The sequence below is a fragment of the Dreissena polymorpha genome, chromosome 2 (assembly GCF_020536995.1).
Source record: "Dreissena polymorpha isolate Duluth1 chromosome 2, UMN_Dpol_1.0, whole genome shotgun sequence".
Lineage (NCBI taxonomy): Eukaryota > Metazoa > Mollusca > Bivalvia > Myida > Dreissenidae > Dreissena > Dreissena polymorpha.
The window spans coordinates 143,001,152-143,016,722 of record NC_068356.1 but is presented as its reverse complement, the minus strand read 5'-3'; the positions used below and the strand labels follow the sequence as shown (position 1 = coordinate 143,016,722).

General features: G+C 34.5%; 1 protein-coding gene and 1 long non-coding RNA gene across 2 annotated transcripts; both read right to left on the bottom strand.

The window, feature by feature from the left end:
- Positions 1–217: 217 nt before the first annotated feature.
- Positions 218–5,048, bottom strand: LOC127870140 (serine protease inhibitor dipetalogastin-like). The gene is made up of 8 exons (XM_052412797.1): positions 4,962–5,048; positions 4,564–4,677; positions 3,988–4,110; positions 2,796–2,918; positions 1,982–2,095; positions 1,322–1,441; positions 494–616; positions 218–335 (listed from the first exon to the last, which is right to left on the bottom strand). Exons 1-8 carry the CDS (start codon positions 4,979–4,981, stop codon positions 293–295), a joined length of 780 nt encoding a protein of 259 aa, XP_052268757.1. The 5' UTR covers positions 4,982–5,048; the 3' UTR covers positions 218–292.
- Positions 5,049–9,278: 4,230 nt separating this feature from the next.
- Positions 9,279–12,039, bottom strand: LOC127869282 (uncharacterized). Its single transcript, XR_008044502.1, has 3 exons — positions 11,939–12,039; positions 11,103–11,164; positions 9,279–9,410 (listed from the first exon to the last, which is right to left on the bottom strand). It is a non-coding gene; the product is annotated as an uncharacterized LOC127869282 (long non-coding RNA).
- Between the last annotated feature and the right edge of the window lie 3,532 nt (positions 12,040–15,571).

The window sequence follows — 15,571 nt, the reverse complement described above, 5'->3', positions numbered from 1 at the left end:
TTCGGTTGTGTACCAATTTATTTTCGTTTAGACAGTTGTAAATATAATATCCCAGTGGTTGAATCAGACGATCAATACATTACATATTATAACGTTTTATATGAAAAAGTATGTTACTTTTGATGTTGAACATATCGATGTGTGTGAATATAAGTTTCAGTTTTGTTAAAAATCTAACTTTCGTTTGAAAAGATGAACGAAAATCGAACACAATAAACACGGTATGCTGTTGCGTTTATTCGAATTGAGGTTCAGATTTTATTCGAGGTATTTCTGGAACATTTGCACATCTCTAGAAGTTGAGACAAAGGCGTGCGTTGACTCTTCGTGCACCACTGAAATAGAAAGCGGTTGTGCAAAATAGAGTTAAACTGTTTGAAACCTTCAAATTATCGCGCATGTAATGTAACGACAATTAAAATATTTTGCGTTACGAATGTTGTGAACAACAAAGAATAATACGATATAATACTTCCGCTATAACTTAACTTACTTGCATCTCATGAGACATGGGTTGTTGTACACGATACCGTCATTACCGCATACACGGTCCATAATTCTCGGGCATGGACAGTCTGTCTTGGGGCATTGTCCACGTGATCTTAGGCTAATACCTCTGTAAGAAAATATTATGAGCCGCGCTTTGATAAAACTAGGTTAAATGTATATACGTAAGTGTCGTCACAGATAAGCAATGTGCAGCCCGCACAGGCTTATCAGGGACGACACTTTTTGATTATATGAGTTTTTGTCATTAACAGAAAGTCTCCATTTAGCAAACATCCAGATAAGCAGGAAAGTGCCGTCCCTGATAAGCCTGTGTAGATTGCACAGCTTAATCTGGAACGGCATTTTACGAATATGAATTAATCGACGTTTTCGTAGAGCGACATATTGGGCCATTTGCAGTTGGTCTATAGGCAATGCCAACGCTATCGTCTGATCTAATATTAGACATTTAATTGAAGACATTTGCGTCTACACCATACAAACTTAAATAAACTATGGCTACGGAGACTCAACTGCTTGTTTTCTAAATAATACAACCCAAGCTCTCAGATAAAATTACAATTCGTGTTTAATAAATGTATGTCTATGTAAATTGACATTGTTTTGATATCACGTTCATACCTACGACTACGTTATGTTTACCAATATATGCATTAGTGCTTTTTCAAATAATTCATTTCAGTTTATATCTTCACAATAGGTGATTCTATTTAACAACGACCCTAAATTGTAAGACTTCTTGATAGATGTAAACAAAATCGTGTTTAAAACATCATACTAAAGCCACTTTGTGTCCCATGACGTCACTTACGCGCAGTCCATGACACACTGGTTATCATACGTAACGCCATCGTTGCCGCATACAGGATCAAGGATCAGGTTACAAGCGCACACCTTCGGACATTGGCCTCGCGATTGTAGATGAACTCCCCTGAAACAAATATTAGTAATAACGTATAAGCAAACTTTAACCCTATCATATGGATTTCAATGTGAGTCGAATTTATTAAGCGAATATAGCGCTTGCCTTCAAATCCGGCAAACATCGATTCGAATGAGAGGCCGGCCACCTAGCGTGAACGGCGAATCATGACATCATTATTCCGATCATTCCTCCCTTACCCATAAGTCAAGTCTGGCAGTTGTCATCAGTAGGCATTTAGTGTTTGGGATAATTGATAACCGAGAAATGACTGATAAACTGTTCAATGGAAAATGCAATCCGATGAATGAGACTCGCTCTGTGAAAAGGCTGTTTAATGCATGTTCGCACAGGCTAATCAGGATTGAAACTTTCACCTGTCAGAGAATTTTAGTGAAGAAGAGTCTTCCTTAAAAAAAAAGAACAATTAAAGCGGAAAGTTTCGTCCCTGAAAGACCTGGGCGGACCGTACGGGCTAATCTAGAACGACACTTTACGCACATGCATTGTTCCCCCCTTTTACTTGCCAGTGTCACTGATATTACTTACTTGCATGTCATTTGACACTCGTTATCGTACGTGACACCATCATCGCCGCAGACAGGGTCAATATGCAGGGGACATGCGCACGGGCACTCTCCTCGTGAATGAAGGCTGACTCCCCTGTTCGGCAATAAAATAACACTTGAAGAAACTGGTATCTATATAATACGTTTGTTTATATTTGCCCCTATATACGGTTCCGAGAGAACCACTGGTAAAGCGCTGTGCAGTTGATCCGGACACTATGAGTTCGAAATACTGCAACATAAACTGTGTTGCGACGGAAAACAACATCAACGGTTATACAACCAATGCCATAATTTAAACAAACGTGTGGGTCAGTTATGTCAACTGTATTTGAACGTTACGCGCGTAAATCGATCAATGTCCCTGGGAAAAACGTTCGGCTAATTCACAACTGTGTAATTAGTACAATAATATTAAGCATATGCACTTAGAACATGTAAATTGATTAGTTAGGCGATTAAAAGTGAATAGGATTATTCACAATCGTCTGATAAATGAACTAATATTTAAAATAGAGCAACACATAATAATGTTATGAACACAGAAGTAGACATTTGTTAAAGATCTTCTTAGTATTCCGGCGGTGGCAAGCTTTATTACTGGTCGGCGTGATCAACTGGTATTTATTACAAGTACCGAGTCTTTAAAGGCACTACCAAGAATGATTAGTCCCCTTCGTCTAATTCCGCACGACCGAATTTTAATACTGATCACCCCACTGCAACTAAAACCTAAATCCGGATACCAATTTTGGATACGGTTGCCATCCCTGATTATGACTGAGGTCACTTACTTGCATCTCATAAGGCACTCGTTGTCGTAAGTGGTGCCATCATCGCCGCAGACAGGGTCAATATTTAGAGGGCACGGGCAACCTTTCTCTGGACATTCCCCGCGTGATTGTCGACGAGCGCCGCTAAGAGGCAATATACACGTATTTTTTTATGCATAATAGTATTTATTTTATGCTTTCCGGTGGTTTATAGAGAAATATCAGTGAATTAAAACTGATAATTTCACTGTTTCAAACAATGAAAATTATCAGTGAAAATTATCGATAATTTTCACTGTTTATGTTAAATGACGTCATTTTTTTGACGAAATGACGTCATTTTCCCAGCGAAATTCTTTAGTTAAACTCTTTAACAATGTATATAAACTTTGAAAAAAAGCATAAAATAAAAAGAAAATTTGTTGGGTTCAGTGGATTATCGATTTTAATTCACTCGTGATCATATAAAATATATATTTTCACTCGTGGCTGCGCCACTCGTGAAAATATTATTTTCTATGATCACTCGTGAATTAAAATCGATAATCCACCGAATCCAACAAATATCCTCTATATAATACATGATATAAAATAAGAAACGTATAGTTAAGTTAAGCAAGCCTTTACAGGCAAACAAGCAACGCAACGCCATGAACATTAATTATCATTGAATATTGATGCGGATATCGAACTAGTCGACAATTGATGTTTCTAATATGTATAGAAACTACATGTATTTATGCAAAAACTGTAGATTGAACAACATTTGTATTATAATTTAGTGTAAATAAAGCCAATTTTAAACAAATACAATGTAATGTGTTGTTATAAGAAACGTGATGCATATCGGTAATAATGCGTTATCATATGGTGACTTGCTTTGAGTGCGAGTGTGAATTTTCGTGAAATGTTTGGTAAAAATCATAAATTTCGAAATATCATATACTAATGGTTATCAAATATAATGTTGCAGCATGTTAGTTAGTTTACTTGAGATCGCTATACACCGCAAAGGCGCTTATTGCGGTGTAACTCAAGATATATGCTTTAATTATATCTTCATGGCCGTTTTTGCTTGCCGAAAAAGATGAACGCACAACACCGAGAACGCGTTGTAAAAAATAGCACAAATATGGATCATTTTATATTTGTACGTACACGAGCGATACAGAGCTGAGTTTTAAGCAAGAAATACAAACCTAAAGCTACTTACTTGCATCTCATGAGACAAGCGTTGTCGTACGTTATACCATCTTTACCGCATACAGGGGCCAGAGTCTTTGGGCATGGGCAGTCTGTCTTAGGGCATTGTCCCCGCAAGCGTAGGCTAATTCCCCTGGTTGAAGAATCGAAATGAAGTTGAGGAAACTAATGTAAATTATATAAAAATTGCAATATCAGAGTGGGGATATGCCACTCCGTTGAAAACAAATATTTGACCATCAACACGGGAATTATAGGTTTAAATCCCGACCCGGTCTCATGGAGTGTGAAATGCCATTTTTATTAGTTAAATATTTTCCTTTTTTTTCAAGATAATTCTGATTCAAATAAGGGTGTTTTCAGTTAATGTGTTTATGTTATCAATTAATACAAATTCTATTAAAGATCGATGCAAAATGTGTACGCATTCCATACAATCGAGTTTTAATATGTGTGAATATGTTTAAAATAACAACGTGTATGTTCATTTTTAAAACTCGCTGTCCATTATACGAAAACAATTAACAGGTTTAAACGAAAATATTTACAATAGAGGTGACTTTATATTGCCACTATCGACACATACATGCATTTCATGATGCACTCGTTGCTATACGTGACGGCATCTTGGCCACACACAGGGTCGAAATCTGCGGTGCACACGCACGGGCATTCCCCGCGGGATTGACGACGAACGCCGCTAAAACAAGACACACATGTTTATCCTAGCTTCAGCATTCGCGTTAAAACAAAATATACAAAAAATATATTTACATCTTATTTATTTTTTGTTAATTTGTTTGAACATATTATGTTCGGATGTCAAAAAGGAATAATCAAACACAAGTTAATGGTTGATGAAAAAACGTTGTTATTATCAATAACTCTTCCCCCCCCCCCCCCCCCCCCCAGTATCCTAAAAAGGCAAACCAGTAAAAATTAACGAAAAAGAAAAAAAGGCCTTAGTAATACGTGTGTGCTTACGCGCATCTCAGTTCGCACATGTTTCCATACGTTTTACCATCACGGCCGCATACAGGGTCCCATTCCTGTGTGCAGGCACAAGCGTCTGCGCCTGGAAATGTGATTTTACTTTTATATTTGCTTATTTCACGCTTTATTCTAATGAAAATAACTGTTGCCTTTCTTCAAGCTAAACTCATATTTAAATTTTACTTGTTTTCACAAAGGTATACTGCTTTCGATGTCAAATACATTCTTGATTTCCTCAAAACAAACTCACATATCTTAAAACTTTATTAGTAAAAATATTCAAGTTCTTTTAACCAACACAGCAGGTGCTGTTTTCAAAGAAAGTTTAGATAATCAAATACATCGTTTAAGGGTTTTACAAGTAAAATATAAAAAAAACAACATATTATATTCGTTTAAGAAACCATAATCTCTTCTTCAATGATCACTTCTATGTTTGATATATCAACATGACTAAAAATGGCATGACACGTTATTTTCTCAATAATAAACCAATACATGATCATAAATAAGTAATGTTAACTATGACAAATTACGTAACTTATAATCTTTCCATTCATCCAATGTCTACTTAAATTAAAGTAAAAACGACCAATTTTACGCATTTACTTGTGTATTCGTTATTGTTATGGAACCTTAAATTGTGCCAGCATGTCGTATGAAAAATAAACATGACATAACACAGAAGATGTCCACTATACCTACGAAAATCATTTTCAATTGCAAAAACTATGATTTTGTTGTTTTCGCGGTATAAAATCTTCTGAATATTTATGGAAATATTGTATTCATGAACGTTATAATTGTTATGGAAAATACATGCTATTATTAAGGTCATATCTTTTTGCTTTAAAGTCAATTTTAATAATATTCAATTGTCAAAAATTAATAGTTAAATAATTAGTGAAGGCAATTTCAATAAAAAGACGCTTACCTATAACGGCAAGTGCGACCACAAGCAGTGCTATGAGAGAATTCATAATGATCTGAAACAAAATTAAACATCGTACCGTTAGCATAACCTTCTTCAAATACTTATTATGTAGTGTAATTCTTGCATCTAAACGTACATGCCACTCTGTTATTATCTAACCGTGACATTAATAAGTCATTTTGAATGGCAGCTTATTTTGGTTTACTTAAAATGGCGCTGCTTAACTTACAGCCCTTGAGGCTGCATTACATATGTTTAAGTAACATCAAATAAAATGAACTAACAAACCTAGGTTCCTCCTAAACATGTTATCTCACGTCAAATATTACAACAATAATTACACCAGCAATACTTACTATTTTCAAAGTACCGTATGAAAGTCAATACTTGTATGCATGTGTAAAACACCCACAACCATGCTAAGAAGTCATCCTCGAGTAGTTACTTTTGAAACAAAATGCCACTATGAGTGTTTAAAGTTAATCTAAACCATCCCAAAATGATTCAGATTCACCGAATGCCTGTTAAACCTTTGTTTGTAAAATTCATTTCCGAGTGACAAAAAAATATTTGCATGATGCTACATCAATAAATTATTTTTTATTGCACGAACATCGTTAAAATATGTGTTTAACTTTCTTATGAAATAATAGATACATTATGTTTGTAACCTGAGAAAAATAAATATAAATCATACACATAAACTTACACGTTCAGTGTGATTTCTCCTTGATTATGAAATCAACTATGTAAGCGTCCTTTATATATTCTTTTTTTACAAGGATTGATTCAGTTTGGTAGCGGGTGTTGTTTTGTTTTCTTTTTGAAAAATTAGCCACCTGTCACAAAAATCTGTGACCGACATAATTAGTATATATTTAATTAATTATGGATACCATCACACTGTTTCATTTTACTTTCAAAGGTTATTGACTCAGGGCAAAAAAACAACAGAACGCCTATCATTTCACGTCCTCCTCGGGCGTTAGTCAAACGGACGTTGACAGTTTGGATGACGTTCTAAACGTTACTTAACTTTGGGATGTTTTTATTTATTGTTAATACGTGTTTTGAAACCATGATACAGTTTTCAATGTAAGGAACATATTGTAAATGTAGGTAGGTCACAACCTAATTTTTAAAAGCAACTTTTTGTATTTTGTAGGTAAAGTTCCAATAGTAAAACAACGCGATAAATCAATAAGGAAAGTATTTTTTTGTTAACATAGCATCCGTTTTCTATGAATTATGGAATATTCATGCGCTACTGATGGAAATCAGTTGCGTTAAATAAAGACGTGCATGAAGAATACGAAGCATGCTTCATTGTTAGTGTAGGAGGTGTATTGAAATAGTTTATAGCCTGTAATAGCATGCGGGATAGGCATCTAAGTATTCGAATGATTGCTTGCCTGAATCAATAGACACTCAAGCCGGAAATATGGGTTGGAATCCTGTTTTTAATAATTGTGTTGCCCATGTTTAGTGTATATCTTTAAAGATGTCTAGCCCAGAGTGAGCGTTAGGTATAAATGATCTGCATTTATCTGCAACTGGTATTGGTAAATAGTTTAACTGAAATGTACTTAGAATACATTTTGTATTGTCCCGTTAAACATGTTAAAAAGTGTGAGCTGATTGTATGAATGAATGCATCAGTTAGTGAGATGCAGCCGTATTCTGAAATTTTGTTATAAGTGGTGCAAGTAAAACCCGACTCAAATTCTACAAAAAAACTTAAATTTGAATTTAAAACCGAAAGTTATGTCAATACTTTAATGCCACATATTCTGAAATCAGCACTTTAAAACTCAAAAAGTGGTATCGGAACAAGCAAGTTAGAACCAAGTTCACATATAGATGTATAGATAAAATGTTAAATACACTTCTCATAGAATATGGAACGAATGTGCGAATAATATAGAGAATGAAATGCGCATTAAATTAAACGTTCCTGGTTATTCCGAATTCTGCAAAAACTTGAAGTGTCAATGCAAGAAACGCTTTAGTGAGTGGTATTTAAAAGATAAGCTAACTGTAAAGAATGAGTGTAGTGAATCATACTGATTAATCATGCCATGCGATAATATTTACACATATATAGACGATTTTCTGTACAACGGGTAAAGTAAATGATGTTTGATGATAACATATTTTAAGATATGATGATTGTTTAAGTCTCTATAACGCTCAAAATCAACGAAAATTTCGTTAAGTATTTCGTTAAATAAAGTTAACACCTAAACAATCAGTGTTCCTTATAGCAATAGGCACAATTTCAACGCTAGATGTTGTATGATTACATAGATTTTTGAAGATACAAAATGCTCGTTTTTATTTATTTGTGACCACAATACATTCCATGTTACTTTCCTGCGAATATATCTATTGATACGACAAACGAACACTAAAATGGCACCATGTTAAAACCATAATAAAAACGAGCATTTTGTATCCACAAACATCTATTTTACCAGACCACATCTGGCGTTGAAATATCGACAATGGCCATAAGGAACAACGATTTTAAATTGTTTAGCTTTATTTTACGAAATATTGTACGAAATTTTCGTTGATTTTGAGTAGTAATGTTAAAGTTTAAAGCGAGATTATACGATTTTTATATGTGTTGAATTGTAATATATTGATACAAATATGTTATAATAACACACAATATGCAAACAAATTATACATTTAAGACGAATGTCATAAAATGCAGCAAATACAAATTAGCGCTCCGAGCCGATTGTGACGAAGATAATTCGTACATATTTTCCTACAATAACCGATGCATTCGTCTTTTTAGTAAGTGTTCGTGTGTCGTATGAATGTATATCGCTGCAGGAATTCCAAAAATAAACCTTTAAACTAAATTTAGATTCACATCGTACATGCATGATATACATGCTGGCGAATTTTGCTGTACAGCCTTTTTCGAGTTCAGAATTAAATATCTGGCTTATGTAGCATTTTTCGGCACATGTTTTTTTTATCTTTTATTTTAGTTTATATTGAAATATATGTATAATAAGTTTTTTACACATTTTATATTAATTAATAAATATTTGACAAAATCGTATATATCCACTTTAAAGTTCACGTGCCGCGATTAAAAAAACCCGTAAAACACCTTTATTTATCGAATTTAGTGCATATCTAAACTATTTCGCACCTCACTTCATTTCAAATACGGTGTTATAAGCGAGAACGAATAGAAGGTCACAACATACCAAAAGATTTCCTGCACAAATTCAATGTAAAAGCAATATCTTTAACAAAAAATAAAGTAAAACTTTTGCGCGTAGACACCCCCATAACCATACCTTTTCTTAAAGAGCATTCCAAGCCGCAATGATTTAAACAATAAAATACATAGGTCATCCAATATGTAAGAAAGAACTCAATGCGAATCAGCGGTCACTGTTTTATGGCCATCTTTTTTACCGGCATCTCTCCAGTTGATGATCGTTTCCCGCCAACTGTCAAAGTCTTATGTAGTCTCCAACCTAAAAGCAAAACAGGGAATTTTTAGTATACAACAATGTTTTCCCTACGACATGAACACATAAATATTCAAAAATAAAGTCATGGCAAGTGCCCGTACAGACAATTGTGTCTTCAAATAAATGAAGATTTTGTTTTTAGAGGGTATAGCATTGAACGCCAAAAGTATTTAGTGTATTGTTACCTATAAGAGAAATTTATTTTGACTGAAATGTGTTTTTCTTTCATATTATTATCTTCCCATCCATATTGCACAAATATATTAAGTTTGGCTGATTAGCTGTCCATTTGGCCATTCTGTATCATAATTTCACACGCGGGTGTTTTCAGTCCGAAGAAGGCGATATTAGGCCTGTTAAAGCTTAACTGCCCCTTTAAGATTTAAAGCTGTTGTGTTCAATATCTGCAATTAAATACCAAAACAAACCAACTAGACATGCAAGTGGGGCTAATGTGTGGTGGGGATAGAATGAATTTGTTAGATATTTTCACTCTAAGCAATTTTGATAATGTCTTTTTTGTGTGTTTTTTTTTTAATCATCCCAAAAATGCCAATTTCAAAGCAAAAACAATCCAATTTCATCCAAGACAATAAACTAATTAGTAAAAATGAGAGATCAAAGATACTTTGAAGTGTAGAAATCAATAAGCTTCCAATAACTTGTTATTTCACACCAATGAAAGTGTAAAATCTTGAAAGCGCCTTGTCGATCGGTGCCCATTTATTTACCAGCCGCCAATGAAATATTCTAGCATATAATGTCATGGGTGCCTTTTAACTGCAGCAGATGGTCAATATGCATTGCCAGCTCTCATTTAGAGGTTCAAGACAATACAAATTTTCATATTTTGGACACAAAGTAAGTACTTTAGGCTATTTTTATGGTGGCAATCTGGTCCAAATGGGAGTTTGTAACCAAGCGAAAGAATAAAATGCTCATTTGTGGGGGTGGGGGGGGGGGGAGGTTTAAGCTGGAAGAAAAAGTTGAATTGAACAAAATACACATATGTAGGCAAGCATTATAAGCTTAGCAATGATTTTCCATGTAGTAACAGGGGTAGAAAGGCAGTTCAGATCAAGGCAGTGTCCTGAAAGGGGTTTCTAGTACTTCTTTTGGGGACACAGCTTCCTGCAGAATTCTTAACACAACAAATATCAATGATTCATGTCACCTTTCTATGCAAAGAAAAACGAATAAGGACAATACTGTCATTAAATCACTGAATGAGAGAAGCATGTACCAAATAAAAAACAAAACAAGTTGCTGAAAGTGCCAAATTTTGTTTAAAAAAATCCCTCTAAGGTAAATGATGAAGGGGACACTTGCTATAACAATCCTATGTTTAAGTAAGGCGCGACACCCTTTTAAGCCGGAACCATGATTATAAGCATATGGTGAGAAAACAAAACCAAAACACAAGCTAATTGTAGGGTAACAAGTAGCAAATCAACTCAGCTGTACTGCATACATGCTCAGGAACAAGGATAAACCTGTTAAGTGCCAACTTCAGCTGCCAACAAAGCACGAGCTTTACATGTCAGGACGCGGAACTATCAATACAAACTGCGAGGAGAATTACATGACGGCAAGGGTGTGAGTGACCACAATCCTGATTATGACAGTCTTTCACACCTAAAGCATCATACATATGCTTATTTGCTTGTGTACATGATAACAAAATGATATTATTACCTGTTTTGCCATCAACAACCCTTATCCAGTGGCCCTTGACTTAGTCGCAGAAATTCCTCTACCTGAAAAAGTCAAAATACCCAATAGAAAAAGATAAAAAAATGAAACAAAAACATGCATTTATGTATTTTAAGTGTACTTTTATGAATAATATGAAGTGATAAAGCTTGCTAAATTCATGATTGTACTAAATATGAAGGCTGGCTCAGTTAAGCATCTGCTGCACTGTCCATACTGTAAAAATGCCTGCCATTCCATGTCGGTGAAATGGGGCTCTGTTTGAATGTTCATGCTTTTTGCAAAAGCTTTAGTTGCGTTACTCGATCACGGAGTCTCTGGCGTTGAATTCTAACTTCATGTAACACATTAACGCGACACGGTCAACCAATATGCGGTTGAATTTAAGTCGGAAAGCAATTTAGCCCTTATTCCACTATATAAGGGTGGGGGGTCAACTTGAAAAACAACTATTCCAGGTCAAATAATCTGAATTCATGCATTTAATGCACTTATTTTCTTCCCTTTTGCTAAGAAATGACCAAAAATCTGCTTTCCCAGTCATATTTTGCACTTGCAGATGATATTTCATTTTTATCATAAGTTAGTTTAGGTCACAACATACCAAAAGATTTCCTGCACAAATTCAATGTAAAAGCAATAACTTTAACAAAAAATAAAGTCAAACTTTTGCGCGTAGACACCCCCATAACCATACCTTTTCTTAAAGAGCATTCCAAGCCGCTATGATTTAAACAATAAAAAACATAGGTCACCCAATATGTAAGAAAGAACTCAATGCGAATCAGCGGTCACTGTTTTATGGCCATCTTTTTTACCGGCATCTCTCCAGTTGATGATCGTTTCCCGCCAACTGTCAAAGTCTTATGTAGTCTCCAACTTAAAAGCAAAACAGGGAATTTGTAGTATACAACAATGTTTTCCCTACCACATGAACACAGAAATATTCAAAAATAAAGTCATGGCAAGTGCCCGTACAGACAATTGTGTCTTCAAATAAATGAAGATTTAGTTTTTAGAGGGTATAGCATTGAACACCAAAAGTATTTAGTGTATTGTAACCTACAACAAAGTCGCGATTTTTCACACATTCCGATGTTCTCGCCATTTTCATTCAAACCGGGAGTGACGTCACATGCACTCAGTAACGAACCGGAACTATAAAGCTTCGGATGAATTATCTCTCGAACGGATGTATTATCTCTCGAAACTTTAGTTAGAAAAATTGATGGAAAATGGAAAATAGAGATTATGATGAGTTTTCCGTTCAACCGTGCATGTATGATTCAGACTTAAGCGACAGTTAGTCAGATTTTTTATGATTCTGACTCGGACAGCGAGGTTTATTTTGTCAATGCTCAAGATGACCATCGTGTTGGGAACACGGATTAGAAATACATAACTGTGTTTCATGCACGTATCGGGGGAAAAATAATGTTTTGATTGTTATTCTACAGTACAAGCTTGTTGAATATGACTTGGTTACACAAAGCACTGGTAAATAATAAACAAATAGAGCGGATCGATCCCCACTGTGGGAGCGTTCTTTAGATCTCTCCATAGACACCAAGGAAAACGGACTCGAGAGCGTTTCATATAAGCTTAGGCTTGCTATGCAATCGAGCTTAAACAAATAGGTTTAAAAAAAAAATAGAGCGGATACGTGCACCGGTTCTGAATGGGAAGGAATGTTAGTATTTTTAATGACATGAATTTTAATTTAAAACATTGTTTCCAGTTATAATAAAAGAGTCTTAGTGTGAACAATTATATAAATTCATTGATAAATACAACTTCCGTTAGAATCAAATGATAATCAAAATGATAGCATGGTGTAGGCCCAAGTGGGCAGAGTGGGACTTTTATATGACATGGAGCTGCACCCCTTGGTTAGCTAACCACTCGTCTGATAGTAATACATTTTATGATTGTTTGTTGATATAATTGGGGCTATGCTAATCTCTTATCTAAAATCATGCTGTGTCTGCAATAATAAACTGTGATATATCCACAGATAAGTCACATATCATCAGCCATATAGCCATAAACTCCATGACACTCTGTATGGACTAATACACAACAATGGTAACTGGGGTCAATTTGACTGGTAGCCATTGACATTCTTGAAACATAAGAAACTTAGTAAGCAATCATTGTCTATGTATATATTGTTGTCTGAGGCTATTAAAAACTGGACATTCGAGTAAAAATTGAAAGTGATCTTCTAGATAGTTACATTGTTTACATAAATCGTTTGAGATGTTGAAATATTGTTCAACTTGTATTTATGATAATACGCACAAAGTAAATTAAATTTTCGGCTAATTATAGATGTTAACTGAACAGAACAGCGATTGTTCGGATACCCATTACAGAGAATGCCAAGCTGTTATTGTTTATGAAATCAATAAATTGTACTAATAATTACAATTTGCACAAACCCTCCTCAATTTACATTTTTATCTGAATATTTCAATATAACATAATGGATGATGTTAGGAAATAATATTACTATTTTAAGTAATACCTTTCCAATTCCATTTTAAAATGGCTTTTTATAATATGTGTAATAGACAGTAATTCATTTGAGTTCAATATCAGAACAATAATGTTATGTTTGATACTTTGTTGTTATTTAGCTGTAGCTTTGTTTGTTTATTTATCAAATAAAATGTATTTGTCATTTTGTATTTCGCTGTTCCACTGATAAACCTGTTTGTTCTTAATAATAAGAGCAGGGTTGTAATTTATTTTTGTAACTAAGCAGTTAATACATACATGGGTATAATATAGTATTAATCCATTTCTTACGAGTAACATCATCCTTGGCAAAACCGAATAGACCCTTGTTTCCCCTTTCCGCACGATTTTTGCACCCGAAAAAAAAACACTAACAGTATTATAACGATTGTCGTGCAAAACACACACACACAGAAAAAGAACACGTTCTTTATAAAACTTGTATAAAAAGAACTGTATTAACATAGCACGATATTGAGTGTCAATGTTGACATAAAGCGCGAAGTGTTCACGTTTCGATCCGTAATAACAATGGTCAAGTTTCCGTGTCATTAGCGTTGAGTGCATGTGACGTCACAGCCAAAATAGGTGGCGGAAATACCCGGGCGGTTTACGGAAAACAAGATCATTGTTTTTCGTATTTTAATATTTTTTGCCATTTCTCTTGATGATACCACTCGTTTTAGAATATACATATTTATAAAATAGCATTTTTCGTTATAAAATCGGCACTGGACCTTTTTAACAAAACCGACTACTAGTCGTTAAATAGCTTCTTTGTTCGTCGTTTCAAGTGCTTTCATACCTCTTCGCGTTTTCTACATTAACATGGTGCCACTTACGTTACAGTTTTTTAGCATGATCAATTTATGAGGTTATTATGCTAAACTACCGCGTCTTGACTACGTTCCTCGTAAGTTCTTCATACCACACTGAGAATGAAAAACAACTCTTTGACATCCAAGACGATCTAACACGTTCAGCGTCACCTTTAGAACGCAAGTCCGATATGGTTACGGTGTGTTTGAATCGTATACATAAGCATTTAAACTAAATTTAAGTAAAGATAAGACACTTAAAATCAAATTTTGATCTGTATGAAGTCTCATTTATGAGTTTGTTTTGTATTGAAAACGATTGCAGCATATGGCTTTTAAAACGCTCTACACATGGTACAATTGTTCATTACTGTGTTTGATGCATACGAGTTAATGATAGTATCATGAACTAGTACATTGTTCAACTTTTGTCGATAAGCTTAACGGACGTATGCATATGCGTTTCCTATGCACACATTTGCGACGAAAATATAATTATAAACTAATGCTTAGCATAGTTGTTTGAATGGTGTACTGATCGTAAGTCAGAACACAATTTAATGTCATCATCGACACAAAAGCCTGATAACCGATGGCTACGTTTGTGATATATGAATGTAAACATGTTGACCATATAATCCTCGCCATTATCTAGTTTCGGTTTCTGATGAAACTTATGATAAGCATAACACTGAAAAAAATTACAAAAATGTATTACATATTGACAAGTATTCATACTGTATATCGGTAGCATACTTGTTGTACAATTAATAATTGAATTTAACATAAGTATATACCATATTTATCTTTTACGTATGGTTATGAAAGAAAATTTGCACGTTGAGACACAAATAGGAAATATAGCAAACACGTGTGAGACGACTTCTCGAGTACTGATACAAATGTGAAGCATCTTCAGTGAACATTTAATTTGTCGTATATTTTGTTTTACTCTCAATAACATGTTGCAGGGTCAACGGGGTTTACACACGGACCTGAAATAATGTAGACACACCGTTAAGAATTTTTTTATGTTAAGTCAGTAAAATACATTACCATAGAGACATTTGATCTTGCAATTTGTGCCTTTATCTTAAGATTAAAGAATTAAAC

Bases quoted from the DNA above. Each gene is read 5' to 3' on its own strand.
- LOC127870140 (XM_052412797.1), bottom strand. From the start codon at position 4,981: ATGTGCGAACTGAGATGCGC. The intron at 617-1,321 runs GTAAGTGACGTC...ATTTTCTTACAG, and splicing joins CAGTGTGTCATGGACTGCGC to AGGTATTAGCCTAAGATCAC. The intron at 336-493 runs GTAAGTTAAGTT...TTTCTATTTCAG, and splicing joins CCATGTCTCATGAGATGCAA to TGGTGCACGAAGAGTCAACG.